Source organism: Schistocerca serialis, chromosome 7 (assembly GCF_023864345.2).
Source record: "Schistocerca serialis cubense isolate TAMUIC-IGC-003099 chromosome 7, iqSchSeri2.2, whole genome shotgun sequence".
Lineage (NCBI taxonomy): Eukaryota > Metazoa > Arthropoda > Insecta > Orthoptera > Acrididae > Schistocerca > Schistocerca serialis.
The window spans coordinates 592,963,898-592,980,116 of record NC_064644.1 but is presented as its reverse complement, the minus strand read 5'-3'; the positions used below and the strand labels follow the sequence as shown (position 1 = coordinate 592,980,116).

The 16,219-nt window shown below is 45.0% G+C and overlaps 1 protein-coding gene across 1 annotated transcript in view; it reads left to right on the top strand.

Moving 5' to 3' along the window:
- Positions 1-8,430: 8,430 nt before the first annotated feature.
- LOC126413272 (myrosinase 1-like) overlaps positions 8,431-16,219 on the top strand; it is a 61,540-nt gene continuing 53,751 nt past the window's right edge. Inside the window, exons 1-2 of the mRNA XM_050083172.1 lie at positions 8,431-8,566; positions 14,378-14,511. Coding sequence (XP_049939129.1) covers positions 8,431-8,566; positions 14,378-14,511 — 270 coding nt within the window. The remainder of the gene's footprint in view (positions 8,567-14,377; positions 14,512-16,219) is intronic.

Genomic DNA, 16,219 nt, shown 5'->3' with positions numbered 1-16,219 from the left:
GCACCGAACACAGGGTTATTGTGCGGTTCGGGGTCCCCAGTGGACACCCCCCCCCCTCTCCCACTGGGAACGTCTCATACCGGACTACTGTAACCCCAAATGTAGAGTAAGCGTTGTGTACACGTACGTAGAGACAGTGTTTGCGCAGAAATCGCCGACATAGTATAACTGAGGTGGAATAAGGGGAACCAGCCCGCATTTGCCAAAGCAGATGGAAAACCGCCTTGAAAACCATCCACAGGCTGGCCGGCGCACAAGAAATGGCTCTGAGCACTATGGGACTTAACATCTATGGTCATCAGTCCCCTAGAACTTAGAACTACTTAAACCTAACTAACCTAAGGACAGCACACAACACCCAGCCATCACGAGGCAGAGAAAATCCCTGACCCCGCCGGGAATCGAACCCGGGAACCCGGGCGTGGGAAGCGAGAACGCTACCGCACAAGACCTCGACACTAATCCACTGAGCGGATTCGTGCCGGGAACCGGCACGCCTTCGAGTACTCTTATTTGCTTTCGTGAGGGTAAAATTTCATTAAGTTTATCTATACTTAAGGGCGCACCGGCTCACAAAGTTCCACTCAGACCTACTATTTACTTTTAGAGCAGTCAAGAGAAAAGGCATTGCGTTAAGAATCTCATACACACATGGATGGCTCAAATTTCTCATACTCAAAATCACTTGAACATTTACTTATTAGACATACACACTTCCTATATTATAATCGCAAATCATTCACACTTTATATATTCTCCCTAGCGTCATTATTCATGATAAATCACTGTGTATAAAACATATATAAATACAATGACATAGTATCCTTTCAACATACGAGAGGTGTTCAATAAGTAATGCAGCAAGTTTTTTTTTTTCTCGGCTAATTTGAGTTGAAATCAAATAGAATTTGTTGCGGGACATGGTGGAATATTCACGTTTCAGCCCCTATAGTTTCGTGAAATTCCGGTAGGTGGCGGCGCTATATGCAGCTTTCAAAATGGCGTCTGTAACGGAGGTGTGTTCCAAGCAGAGAGCTGTTATTGAGTTTATCTTTGCGGGAAACCAGAGAATCACAGATATTCATTGGCTCTTGCAGAATGTATACGAAGGTGTGGCAGTGAACAAAAGCACAGTGACTCGTCGGGCGAGGAGTCTGTCATCATGGCAACGAGGTCACGCAAACCTGTCCATCTCCCGTGTGCCAGCCGGCCGTACGCTGCTGAGAAATTAAAGAAATGACGTCAGTGTGATCGTCGACACAAAAATGCAAACGAACTTCTTCTCCATGACAACGTAAGGCCCTACAGGAGTTCACGCACGGGAGAGGAGGTCATAAATCTTCTTTTGACTGTTCTTTGTCGTTCACCCTACAGCCCGGATCTCGTACCTTCTGACTTCCATCAGTTTAGCCCAATGAAGGATGCACTCTGCGGGAAGCCGCACGTGGATGATGGGGGGTTACTGATGCAGCAAGTTGTTGGCTCCGACATCGACCAGTAGACTGGTAGCAATGCGGGAGTACAAGCCATTCCAGCAAGGTGGCGTAAGGCCGTCGCATTAAAAGGAGACCGGGGAATAGTATGATGTACTGGAATCCGGAATAAAACCAACTTGATTGGTCTGCCATCTTAACTGCAAAAAATGTAACGCTGACGTGCTCAACGTAGAGTACAATTATTTTCACATGCAACAAACACACTTAAATGTTACAAGGTAACAGAACTGTGTAACTTGCAACACCGCTGATGGTGCTCCTCTAGATTCTTTCATGAAGTAGGCAGTTCACATGAACGTGTTTTCGCATGTCACAGAATGGGCCTATAGGGCAGCTGCTGCTAATACATTTACTCACTCACTTACACCCACCCACACACACACATACATAAATTAAATTAAATATGCCCCTAAAAAGAAAAGCGTCAAAGAAAAACATAAAAATACACTGTACTGTTTGCGAGCAAACACACACATTTCAACACACGGATGGTCTTGACTGAAAGTTTGCAATCAGAAATGTCACGATTACATATGGGTTAATGTTCGGAGAGCTTTTACAGTACATTTTGTAAAACCGCGTCACCAGTTTGCAGCTTGCATTAAGATATCGTTTGGTTGATTTGCCCTCATTTGTATTTTGGTCAAAGGGCTAGATAATACGTATATCAAAAAAAGTTTTGCATCACTCCGATTCCCAGAACTCCTGAAGATAGACGTTGACTGTAGATATTGTATCACAGACACAATCCCTTTGTTCAGAGATTCACTAAACCCGCCGAAAGATGTAAACAACCATGCATGAGCAGCGTCTAACAGACGTAGGCGGTCCGATAGCCGATCAGTTCCAGTCATTCTAGTATGCAGGACATACACGGCTCCTGTTGTCTGTAATTTAACCATGCCAAGAAGGTCAATATGGCGGTTCCATCGCGTCCGCATTGTTACTTTGTGCCAGGAAGGGAAGTGTCCAGGCGTCTCAGAGAGAACGAAACCTATGTTGTTAGGACATGGAGGAGATACATAGAGACAGGAACTGTCGATGACATGCCTCGCTCAGGCCGCCCAAGGGCTACTACTGCAGTGGATGACCGTTACCTACGGATAATGGCCACCATGTTGAATAATGCTTTCCGTACAGACACAGGACGTCGTGTTACGACTCAAACTGTGCACAATAGGCTGCATGATGCGCAACTTCACTCCCGACGTCCATGGTGAGGCCCATTTTTGCAACCACGACACCACGCAGCTCGGTACAGATGGGCCCAATAGCATGCAGAATGGACGGCGCAGGATCGGCATCAAGTTCTCTTCACCGATGAGTTGCATATGCCTTCAACCAGACAATCGTCGGAGACGTGTTTGGAGGTAACCAGGTCAGGCTGAACGCCTTATACACACTATCCAGCTAGTGCAGCAAGGAGGAGGTTCCCTGCTGTTTTGGGGTGGCATTATGTCGGGCTGACGTACACCGCTGGTGGTAATGGAAGGCGCCGTAACCGCTGTACGACGCGTGAATGCCGTCCTCCGACCGATAGTGAAACAATATCGGCAGCATATTGGCGAGGCATTCGTCTTCATGGCCGACAAATTCGCGCTCCCATCGTGCACGTCTTGTGAATGACTTCCTTCAGTGTAACGTCATCGCTCGACTAGAGTGGCCAGCACGTTCTCCAGACATGAACCCTATCGAACATGCCTGGGATGCACTGAAAAGGGCTGTTTATGGACGACATGCCCCACCAACCACTCTGAGGGATCTACACCGAATCGCTGTTGAGGAGTGGGACAATCTGGACCAACAGTGCCTTGATGAACCTATGGATAGTATGCCACGACGAATACAGGCATGCATCAATGGAAGAGGACGTGCTTCTTGGTATTAGAGGTTCCGGTGTGTGCAGTAATCTGGACCACCACCTCTGAAGGTCTCGCTGTGTGGTGGTACAGCATGTAATGAATGGTTTTCATGAGCAATAAAAAGGGCGGAAATGATGTTTATGTTGATCTCTATTCCAATTTTCTATACAGGTTCCGGAACTCTCGGAACCGAGGTTATGCAAAACTTTTTTTGATGTGTGTATTACCGTTCGTGCCCATAGCCTGCTTGAAATGAAGGACTGGCTTATTCTTATCTACACTTTTCCCAATGTCTGCCTTTCTGTTCTTCGTGACCGCAGGACCTGATGGATGATCAGTGATCTAGTTGCATTAGTAAGACAACGTGATGTGTCCTTCTGGTTGGCTTCAGTGAGTTGCCTAGCAATGTTCATCCCCACAAGCAGATGGAGTAAAACTGGTTATGTGTACCGTATGGATGCAATCGCACTTGCATCACTCTCAAATTGCACTATGTGTACACCAAGGTAAAAGTTCGAGGTGAGCGTTGCACTTGATATTTATTATTATGATATGTCTTGTATGGACAGCACAATGAAAAAGTCTATTATAGATGAGTGCAGTCCACATGCAAGTTATTCCAATCGACGCAAGGGCTGTCTGGTTTTACAACTGTGGTAAGAGTTGATATCCCAAGCATTGCCTCTTGACTTTGCCATCAGACATCAGTTTTGGATGTTCTAAGGAGGATTACTGGACAGTGATCAGTTGTGCCATGTGGATGACTGCTCATCACCATCAGCATGTACAAATCCCTATTGTACTCAGCCAAATCCTGGTTCTGTGCCACCAACCATAAACATGCGGTGTGGCGCACAGTGCCGAGTGTGGCTGTCCTAGACAGGGAACTCATTGTGGGCCTCCAAGTAGAACTTGGCCCAGTACCTTCTCATGCTCGCACCGATATGTGGGCCACGATCGCTGCTTTCCTGCTGCTGGCAATGTGGTCAGCTATGCTGTCATTTCATTCGCGCTCCAAAGCCCACCTCAATTTGTCCTCAAACAGAGTTACGTAGTTGCATGTTAGAAGTACAAGAAATGGTCGTTACAAAGTACTCATGCCACTCACCGTGGGTTACTGATCAGGAAAAATGGTTATCCATTATGAATTAAAACTGAGAGGTGTTTCCATCATTTAACTTACTGTACAAAAGTTAGTTCCACTATCATTTAAAAATGAACAATCTCAGTTTGTGTGGCACCCATGAGCAGAGTGGTGCGTACTAATGTCTAACTTCATAGTCTAATGCTGGAAGTGATTGATTTACATGGATGTATATGTGTACAAATTGGTAGTCATGCTATTGATGTTTAACACTTGCAAACACGGGAACCTTTTCTATTACATAAGTGACGCAAAATTTAAGGTACTTATTGCCACACTGCAAGACTAACTACTCTGCATGCAGCATGTGTGTGTACACACTCTTCTTTAATGACAGAACCTCCGTTTTGTCGTTACATTCATCCGTTTTGTTCCTGGATCATTGAACGTATGATGGTTTCTGTAAATGATGTGTAGTTGCTCTGAAACACACAACACATACCTGAGCAACAAATGGTCGATAAAGGGAAAGAATGGAAAATACTCCATAGCGATCCTCAAACTCAATAACTATATCTATCATAAATCTATCTTTGTATCTGTGAACTCGCAACTTTACCTTTCTATCTCTTAAAATTACAGTATTCTTTACCTATTCGTTTCTTCTGTGGACCGTAGATGTCTTTCCCATTACATTTGTAATCACAAATATGGATTTCCTCCAGATGATAGTTGTACTTTCTGTGAACATTATAATAAAGACTCGAAAAATTCTGCACCTTCACTTCATCTGACTCATGTATCTGTTAGTGAAGTGGCGCGTCGGTGCTCTAACTCTCCCCCTTATGGTCCAGTGTATCCCACAACTGGCTCCCTTCCCTACTGGCACAGCACTCCATCATGACCTGCAAATCAAGGCTCGCTGTGTCCATGCTATCGGCAAACATGGCACAGTGGATCTCATTGCTGGCTCCTAAAGAAAATTCCACTAGGCAGACAATCCTGATTGGGAACATTCATCCATTACCTCGTTCGATGCTTTTATCCTTGTCATCTTCCATTCTGCTACTATGATCCAACTCTCACTGGAGGTCATCCACACGTTAATTTACCAGTGTCTGAGCGACTACAATAAAAGGACTAATGTGGCAAATTGGGCGCTCTCAGTTTTATCAGCATTTAAATATCTCAACATATTTTAATTTGTTTGAGTGTACCTTTCGCTAAGTGTGATGTACCAAAATTCCTCTCCTGTTCAAACACGAGTCAGATTACTCTTCCTTCTCTTCAGGTGTACCTCTGCCCATGGACGTGAGACTTACTGTAAGATCTCAGACTACCTTTGTTCTATAACCATTTGAAGTGGGAAATGTGTTGCCATCCCTTCAGTTTGCAGCTCCTGATGGATTCGATCACTACAACACTGTCGTGAATAATTCTCCTAACTCGGCACAGTCCAAAGTAGACACAGAAAAATATGTGACTCATGATCTTACTTTTTCGTGGTATTTCCTTCATCTTTAACAGAACCTTTCCACCTTCACCAAGCTTAAGCTGTCTTCTCACGCCTTTCTGATTAACTATAAATACAAATTTAATTGGCGCAGACATCCACGTTGATATTACTGCCACAAACTAATTTATAGCGTATGTTCCCCTATTTCCAGTATTTACCGCCCATTGAGGCCTCATAACTCGAATAGCACTCCCCGTCGGTCGTACTCATCATCACTGTTCAGTGCTCTTTTTGCTTTCCTCTCCGTCTCAACCACCAGAACAGCTGGATTCGCTGTATCTGTAGCACATATGTTTTCCTGGGGTTTTATAATACATTCTTCGTTCACACTCAGCTCGAATAAACATCACGTTAAGGTATATCTAGCACCGGTTTATCCATCCTTTTGAATGAAGAAGTGTGTAAAATGTGCTAGCGGCCTTTTCTTAAATAATAAACCATACGTACTCTATCTCATCATCTTCGGAGTCGCTAGCCCAAACATCTTCCCATTTGTCATCATCATCTTCACAACATCCTCTTCTTCTACCGCTAATTCTATCCTCGCCTCTGTCGTCAGAACATCTGATGAATCTGCTTCACTACCCTCGTTTTCCTCTTACAAGGAACCTCTTGACTGCCAGGTCGCAAAAGGCCAGTGATGCGTATGCCACATAACGTCTTCCATGCAAGCAAAATATTGGCTGCTAATAGCAACAGGGGTGGGATCGGAGATATACAATGACAAGAACGGCATGAGCCGATGGAGAGTAGTTGAATTGTGTAGACAACGAGTAACTCACAACAGTGCTACAGTGTTAATACAAAGTAGAGCAATGGCAACGATAAGCAAACAAAAATTGCATTACATCAACAACAACAGTTGCCGAACTTGACATTTCTTCAGAACGGAAAGGAATTTCGCAGGCTGAGAAAGAAGTGGCAGATGGAATATTAGCATTTCTACGAGACGAGTTAGTAGAATATATGGTTTGTATACGGTCGATTCTGTGGACAATATCCATTAGGAACACAATAATGGTGATATGTGCTTAACGAGTGAAAGTGATAGTGAAACATCTCGAGCCGTGTAGTTTATCATCCTTGTCGGATAGGGAGCCACAAATCTGGTGCGATACCATCTGACAACTTCCTTCGTAATTCATAGCAGTCGATAAATAAAACTCCGAGGAGTTGTATACCTTCTAACGGCAAGGTCACAGCCTATCCCATTAGGCAAATGCGCTGGGTGTTCCCGCCTCCACCATCGTTGCATTGATCAATTGACGGGACAGGACTACGTTACTTCCACGATTTCTGCACCTTCTCTGCGCTGATCTCTTCTTCCTCCTTGGCTGCCTCAGTCATCTAGTTGGTATGGAGACACCCAAGATCATTGAGGAGTCTTGCTACGCCACCTATCACCGTTCTTGCAGGGTGGATGCCTCGCACACCAGTTTCATTTGTGGACAGTATACTGCTTCACCTCGAAGTGGATTTGCACAGACATGCTAAGAAAAAAATTAAAAATTAAATTTTTAGGTGCAGTCTTCAGGTCTTTAGAGGGAAAAATCTGTTTAAGGCAAAGAGACGGATTATGCCAAAGGCTGTTCAGTTGTATGTTAGGAAAGGTAATCATGGAATGGGGGAAAAGAACAGAAGAAGGAATTAAAAATACCGCAATCTGGACGAAAGGATGTAATCTGAGAACTGATTGTTTGGGTTTTGTAAAAGATTTTGCCATCTTAGCTGAACTTAGAGATGGTGAGCAATGCAGATAAATATCGTACAAGAGAGAGCTTTAAAAGCAGACATATATATATTTTGAAAAAACAGTATATGGCAGATGGGAAGATGGCATCTAAACACACGGAAACCAGTACAGAAGAATGAAGAAAGGTTCAAAAATGGTTCAAATGGCTCTGAGCACTATGGGACTCAACATCTGAGGTCATCAGTCCCCTAGAACTTATAACTACTTAAACCTAAGGACATCACACACATCCATGCCCAACACAGGATTCGAACCTGCGACCGTTGTAGTCACGCGGTTCCGGAATGAAGTGCCTAGAATCGCACGGCCACCGCGGCCGGCTAGTGAAGAAAGGCTACAAAATTTAAATATCTAGGAAAAATAATGCAGCTGAATGCGCTGGATGAACTTTAAGCTGCATCGTGACATTCATATTACTGATAAAATCTTTGCCAGTGGCGAGTATATCTGATACGAATATCTGTTGTCGAAGTTTTGAGCAATCAGTACTGTTGATACGTCAACGTACTTTCCCATCTCCGTAAATGATAACTCAAACTAAAGATGCTACTTTTTTATGCCTACCGGAAATGGCTATTACACAAGTGATTCGGTTTGGTCGAGTTATAATCAGTGAATCACTTAATCTGTTCAGTGCTGAGTAATGTTACGAAGTAGTTTACAACCTGTATGTATATATATCAGCTGGGTTGTCTACCTGACATTACTGACTTTACGAGATGCTCAAGCTGACCCTGTTGGCTGGCCTGATCGCTGTTGCCGGGGCCCAGACGGCAGTCAACCGGTTCCCGGATGGTTTCCTTTTCGGGGCCGCCACTGCTGCCTTCCAGATCGAAGGAGCGTGGAATGAGGATGGTGAGTATAAACTAACATCTGTGTAACAGTCTTCTTAATCGTCATGTGTTTTAAATATGAAAGATGCTGGCAGATTAAAACTGTGTGCTGGACCGAGACTCGAAGTCGGGACCTTTGAATTCTGCGGCAGGTGCTGTATCGAATATTTTTTCTTTTTGTCTGCCGATTTTTTTTCCCGTAGACCCACTTCAGGTGTTGGCCCCTAACGCCCTTACTACCCATAAAATCTATCTAACGCACAAACAAAAACAATACCTAGTGCCACTACCGCTTTCAGCCTAAAAACTAAGTAGGGGAGATGTATGCCACCCCATTAGGCACCGTCTACAAACGAAAAAGAAATACGCCTCCGATAGTTTTGTAAAAAAAAAAGAGGAATGAAAGAAATGGTACCACGATTTATTTTATTTTATTATATTAACTATTTTAAAATCTTCTTCCATGGCTGTCCAGATCGTCTTCTCGTTCATCGAGAGTGAAACACCCTACAATTACCGTTGATCTCTCTCATCAGCCCATCCTGTGCTATATCTTCAATCTCACACGCTGTAGCCGGTCGAGGTGGCCGAGCGGTTCTAGGCGCTTCAGTCCGGAACCGCGCGACTGCTACGGTCGCAGGTTCGAATCCTACCTCGGGCATGGATGTGTGTGATGTCCTTAGGTTTAAGTAGTCCTAAGTTCTAGGGGACTGATGACCTCAGATGTTAAGTCCCATAGTGCTCAGAGCCATTTGAACCATATGAACACCCTGTGCATCCCAATGCTCTGAAGGGCGCATAAACAACGGACCCAAGTAATTAGCAAAGAGCGAACAATTCGACGCTTTGCGCCATAAAACTATGTAGTCGCTCTTTAAATAGTAACAAAAATCTAATACAACCATTAAAATTGCTACACCACGAAGATGACGTGCTGCAGACGCGAAATTTAAGTGACAGGAAGAAGATGCTGTGATATGCAAATGATTAGCTTTTCAGAGCATTCACACAAGGTTGGCGCCGGTGGCGACACCTACAACGTACTGACGTGGGGTAAGTTTCCAACCGATTTCTCATACACAAACAGCAGTTGACCGGCGTTTCCTGGTGAAACGTTGTTGTGATGCCTCGTGTAGGGAGGAGAAATGCGTACCATCACGTTTCCGACTTTGATAAAGGACGGATTGCGATTGCGGTTTATCGTATTGCGACATTGCTGCTCGCGTTGGTCGAGATCCAATGACTGTTAACAGAATATGGAATCGGTGGGTTCAGAAGGGTAATACGGAACGCCGTGCAGGATCCCAACGGCCTCGTATCACTATCAGTCGCATGGCTGTAACGGATCGTGCAGCCACGTCTCGATTCCTGAGTCAACAAATGGTTCAAATGGCTCTGAGCACTATGGGACTCAAATGCTGAGGTCATTAGTCCCCTAGAACTTAGAACTAGTTAAACCTAACTAACCTAAGGACATCACACACATCCATGCCCGAGGCAGGATTCGAACCTGCGACCGTAGCGGTCTCGCGGTTCCAGACTGCAGCGCCAGAACCGCGCGGCCACTTCGGCCGGCTCCTGAGTCAACAGATGGGGACGTTTGCAAGACAACGACCATCTGCACGACGTTTGCAGCAGCACGGACTGTCAGCTCGAGGACCATGGCTGCGGTTACCCCTGACGCTGCATCACAGACAGGAGCGCCTGCGATGGTGTACTCAACGACGAACCTGGGTGCACGAACGGCAAAACTTCATTTTTTCGGATGAATGCAGTTTCTGTTTACTGCATCATGATGGTCGCATCCGTGTTTGGCGACATCACGGTGAACGCACATTGGAAGCGCGTATTCGTCATCGCCATACTGGCGTATCACCCGGCGTGATGATATGGGGTGCCATTGGTTCCACGTTTCGGTCACCTCTCGTGCGCTTTGACGGCAGTTCGAACAGTGGACGTTACATTTCAGATGAGTTACGACCCGTGGCTCTACGCTTCATTCGATCACTGCGAAAACCTACATTTCAGCAGGATAATGTACGAATGCATGTTGCAGGTGCTGTACGGGCCTTTCTGGATACAGAAAATGTTCGACTGCTGCCCTGGCCAGCACATCCTCCAGATCTCTCACCAACTGAAAACATCTCGTCAATGGTGGCCGAGCAACTGGCTCGTCACAATACGCCAGTCACTACTCTTGATGAACTGTGGTACCGTGTTGAAGCTGCATGGCCAGCTGTACCTGTACACGCCATCCAAGCTCTGTTTGACTCCATGCCCAGGCGTATCAAGGCCGTTATTACGGCCAGAAGTGGTTGTTCTGGATACTGATTTATCTATGTACCCAAATAGCGTGAAAATGTAATCACATGTCAGTTCTAGTATAATATATTTGTCCAATGAATACCCGTTTATCATTTGCATTTCTTCTTGGTGTAGCAATTTCAATGGCCAGTAGTGTAATTTTGCAACGGCCTCACTAGAAATGTATGACAGCGCCATACCTTTAACGCACACCGTGGCGTCATGTGGAGCAGCAGGGTAGTATGTGACGTCAGCATGGATCAGTTCTGTGGACTGCACGGACTGAGTCGTCCGTCGGAGCAGCAATGGCAGCATGCGACGTCTGAGGAGCCTACAGTCCGCAGCCGTATCTCGAACGAAGCGGTGCATGTCAAGTGTTGACAGCTGAGCGTCGGGGCAGAGAGGGTCCTCGGAAGATGCGTAGTGTGGGGAAGTTTCCAGTCGTTATCACATACCACAGCCCCCCACCGTGGTGGGAAGGAAAGGCGCGTGTATGTTACTCCACACTCGCTTCCAGCCAACCGCCGGATGTCGGCGTTTAGTCGGCAAACAGTGCCCGCCGCCGATGAGCTACCCAAGTACGACTCACGACTCTCCTCACAGCTTTACTTCCGCCAGTACTTCTTCTCCTTCTTTCCAAACTTCTCAGATTTCCTGTGAAACTTGCAAGACCTCCACTCATGGAAGAACGCACATTGGTGTAGTGGACTGTACGTAAGGTATGGAAGATGACAGAAAGGCCCACGCTGGACAAGTGATGTATGTATAACATAATGAGAGAACATGATTTTTTTTCACTTTTAATGTTCCAGTCTGAGCAAGATTTATGTGGTGTACGTACACTGATGAGCAAAAACTTTATGACCACCTTCTTAATTGCTTGTTTGTCCGTCTTTGGACCGAACTACATGACTGATTATGCGTATCACGGATCCGACGGTTCGTTGGTAGGTTTGTGCAGGTATGTGGCATTATATGTCTAAGTAAAAGTCATGTAATTGGCGTAAATAACGGGGCCGCTAATTTGCTTATGCGTGACGGGGTACGATAGCGACCAGTTGGGTTTACACCAGAAGAATTTGGTGCAAAATGGTTCAAATGGCTCTGAGCAGTATGGGACTCAACTGCTGAGGTCATTAGTCCCCTAGAACTTAGAACTAGTTAAACCTAACTAACCTAAGGACATCACAAACATCCATGCCCGAGGCAGGATTCGAACCTGCGACCGTAGCGGTCTTGCGGTTCCAGACTGCAGCGCCTTTAACCGCACGGCCACTTCGGCCGGCGAGGAATTTGGTCGCCGGGACATCAACGTGACTTCACTATAATGCTCCCCAAACCATTGTAGCATGGTTCTGGCTCCGAGATAGGGACAATTATACTGCTAAATGATGACACTGCCTTAGGGGAAACATCAAGCATGAAGGGATGAGGGCGCTTTGCAGCTGTCAGCGTTCCTTCGATTACTGCCACAGGCTCCATGCAAGTGCAGGAGAATGTCTCCCTTAGCATAATACTGCTGCTACCAACCTGCGTCCGTGGTGCGCTGCACTTTTCGAGCCGTCGTTCACCTCGATGACGGCGTTTGTGGAGACGATCTTCGACCTAGTGTAGCAAAAATGTGCTTCACCCAAAGAACCGACACGTTTCCACTGATCGACGGTCGAATTCTGATCGTCCCGTGCTCACTGTAATCGTAATTGACGATGTCGTGTTGATATGTGAATACGTAGGGGCGGTCCGCTGCGGAACTCCATGTTCAACGATGTACGATGAACGATATGCTCCAAAACACTTGTACGTGCACCAGAATTGCGCTCTTTCTGCAGAGCTACCACAGATCACCATCTATCGTACTTTAGAAAGAACACAAGTCCCCTAACTCCGCGTTCTGTGGAGGGTCGTCCAACCACTTAGCGCCTAGTGTTGTTTACTGTCCTTCTACCATTTTCCACGACTAAAGCACGTCAACATTAGACCAGCTTCGCCGTTTTCGAGATGCTCGTTCACAGGCTCTGTGTCACAATAATCTGATCTCTCAAATGTTTTTTATTCCAGTCTCTGACCACAATATCAATTCTTTTGACGATGGCCGGTTTCAGTCAGTAATGACCATCCTCAGATCTTTTCTACACCATGTCTGAGGGTGGTCGTTACTGACTGAAACCGGTCATCGTCAAAAGAAATGATATTGTGATCAAAGACTGGAATAAAAAAAAAAAAACATTTGACAGTATTGGATCACTGTTCAATTATGCGACTATGCCGCAGGTGGTGGAACATGATATCTGTCAAACTCGCTTATCTAAATGGATTTCCCACAACTTCGCTAGGGTTCCCTCCCGTCCGTGTCTGCTCCGCTTACAGAATTTTGCTATCGCGCCACATGCTCACAACGCCACCAGGCGGTAACCAGCATCGCTGGACTGTGGTCATGTTTTGGCCTACCAGTGTATGTGATTGCGCACTGCAGTATTGTAACTGTAACAGGGTGATTTTGTATGATTTCTGTACTGGAAATGCAATTCCTAATAGTGGGAGATACTACGAAAGCCCGCACAGGCTTTGAATTCTGTAGCCAACAGCAACTGTCAACTGAAAATGATAGCGTTAAAGGCTTACACGAAGACTGTGCTGATGTGTTCAGCATCGTTACGCACCTCTAGAAGTAGAGTTGTGTTCTGCATAAAATCCAGTGTTTTATTCCTGATCACTAAAGCATGAGAGTGGCGGCTGACATCGGATGTGGGAAATTAAGCGCCGTGGACAGTTGCAAATTACTGTTAGTTGTGCTAAAATATGATATGCTGTATATAAGACGACTAACAGACCGTCTTCCTCTACTGCGAGCTCGTTTGCCACCTCATTCCCCCTCTGAGACACACACTGGCTGCAATATTCGATTTCCATTCGACTGGGTACGAGCCGATAACTCTCCTTTCAGAAATTTGTTTCCTCCTTTTCTTATCACTCAGTTCTTGCTCTCTTTCTTACTGCTGTCTTCTGCAGAAAACTGGACTCTCTCCGCTCTCAAGCAACTGTTCCTCATTTTCTTCTGCTCTGTGTCCATCTACTTTCTCACAGTCAGGTGATAGGCAATGTAGCGAAATGGCGGCGCCAAAACAGTTTCCTCTGCGTGAGGAGACATTTGAGCCACGTGCTAATATCCTAATGTTGCCTAGGCATCGTTCGTGGGGCGTCCGTTGGCCTGTGAAGGTCTTTGGTGGCGGGTTCATACTCTGAGGTGTCTTGGTGGCCGTCTGATGATAAATTCCTGTACTAATGAATCGTGTGAGAGGCGTGGGATATCAATGGTTGTCTGCTCGCAGATCATTGCAGTATGGACTCAGGTTCCTACAGCGGAGTGGAAGAGAACAGTAGCATCATTACCAAGAGTCTCCATTAGAAACTCTCTTTGTAAAACTGCTTTCCACTTAACTGTACCTTAGAAATGACATATATTATAGCAATTGTTCTTTCGCTCACAAGTCTACTACAGTTCGTGCAATTATAATTCGTTTGTACGCAGGCAAGGGTGAGAGCATCTGGGACCGCATGCTCCACGAACACCCGGAGTACGGCACGAATGGCGACAATGGCGACGTGGCCTGCGACTCGTACCACAAGTACCAGGAGGACGTGCAGATGGTGAAGGCGCTCAACGTGAGTACTCGCTGTTACATAAATGTGGTATTCAGTTAATCTACGTTGTCAGTGTCGCCGTAAGCCGTGGCACAATTTGTTGATCTTCTCCCCACATACCAGAACGTACTTCCCTCATACAGTATTTAAGCAATTTAGACTTAGCAACAACGTGTCTATCCTACTTGGTGAATGATTCCTGCTGCCATGGTAGAATACATACAAGATAATGAGTTTAAGCCGATGTATCTCCTTTAGGCGTAATTATGCCCTTTGTTTATTTACCTAGAGTAAAAGTAACTTACTGATACCGCGTAAAGATTGCGTGTAGTACTTTAAATGCAATCTGCTCAACAAGTATCACAAAAATGCAGATATTGCGACGGTAAACTAATCTTATCTACCATTTACGATAAATACTTAAACAGGTGATATTGTGATATTAACGCTTCCTGAAAGTTTAAAGTTCACGAAATCTGATCATTTATTCTATCTTTTGTTACTCACGAATTAAGATAACAAATATACCTAATCGTTTAACGGGGATACTGTGAACAAGACAACGGTTCAAAAATGGTTTAAATGGCTCTGAGCACTATGGGACTTAACTTCTGTGGTCATCAGTCCCCTAGAACTCAGAACTATTTAAACCTAACTAACCTAAGGACATCACACACTTCCATGCCCGAGGCAGGATTCGAACCTGCGACCGTAGCGGTCGCGCAGTTCCAGACTGTAGCGCCTAGAACCGCTCGGCTAATAGGGCCGGCAAGACAACGGTCAACTTCAGAGATATCGTTGATAGATTGCAGAATTCCTGTTAGCATTTTCTATTTATTTTATATATTTTTTCTTCCATTAAATTATTTTCTATCTTGTTAATAACTTTTACCTAAAGTCTGTGTATTAAAACCTATATAACAAAAGAAACAAATTTTGAATCTTTCGTATGTAAGTACGTGAAGTGTCTTATCTTTCACTTTGCTCACTTTGTTTGATCTCTGATCCTGGAGAAATAAAAAAGAAAGTTATTTTCTTTTGAAATTAAAGCTTTATCATTCATTAAAAAAAATTCGTGTTCACTAATATCAACTGGCTCCTGAATCTTTAAGACAGAATTTTATTCTTTAAGGGCTGTCTGGCAGTTTCACGTTATTGTCACTTAAGATCGATTACATGAGCTGAAATCAAATAGTGATGTCCTAATTTAGCTTTGCCTACAAAAAAGTTAGTTAGTGCCACCACCACTTGATTCCTAAAAATTTAACAATCAAGAAAATCTCTACCATTCAGACGCTGAAGAATTTGTTACATACTCGATTCTGCTGATCTTGTTGGGTGAAGAGCAAATTAACTCGCTTGAAAAATGAATTTCCCGGTTATGCGGATGTAGTCGCCGCTGCATCAACAAAATCTCCTCTTGAGCATGTACATGCACTTGAGGTAATATACACTCCTGGAAATTGAAATAAGAACACCGTGAATTCATTGTCCCAGGAAGGGGAAACTTTATTGACACATTCCTGGGGTCAGATACATCACATGATCACACTGACAGAACCACAGGCACATAGACACAGGCAACAGAGCATGCACAATGTCGGCACTAGTACAGTGTATATCCACCTTTCGCAGCAATGCAGGCTGCTATTCTCCCATGGAGACGATTGTAGAGATGCTGGATGTAGTCCTGTGGAACGGCTTGCCATGCCATTTCCACCTGGCGCCT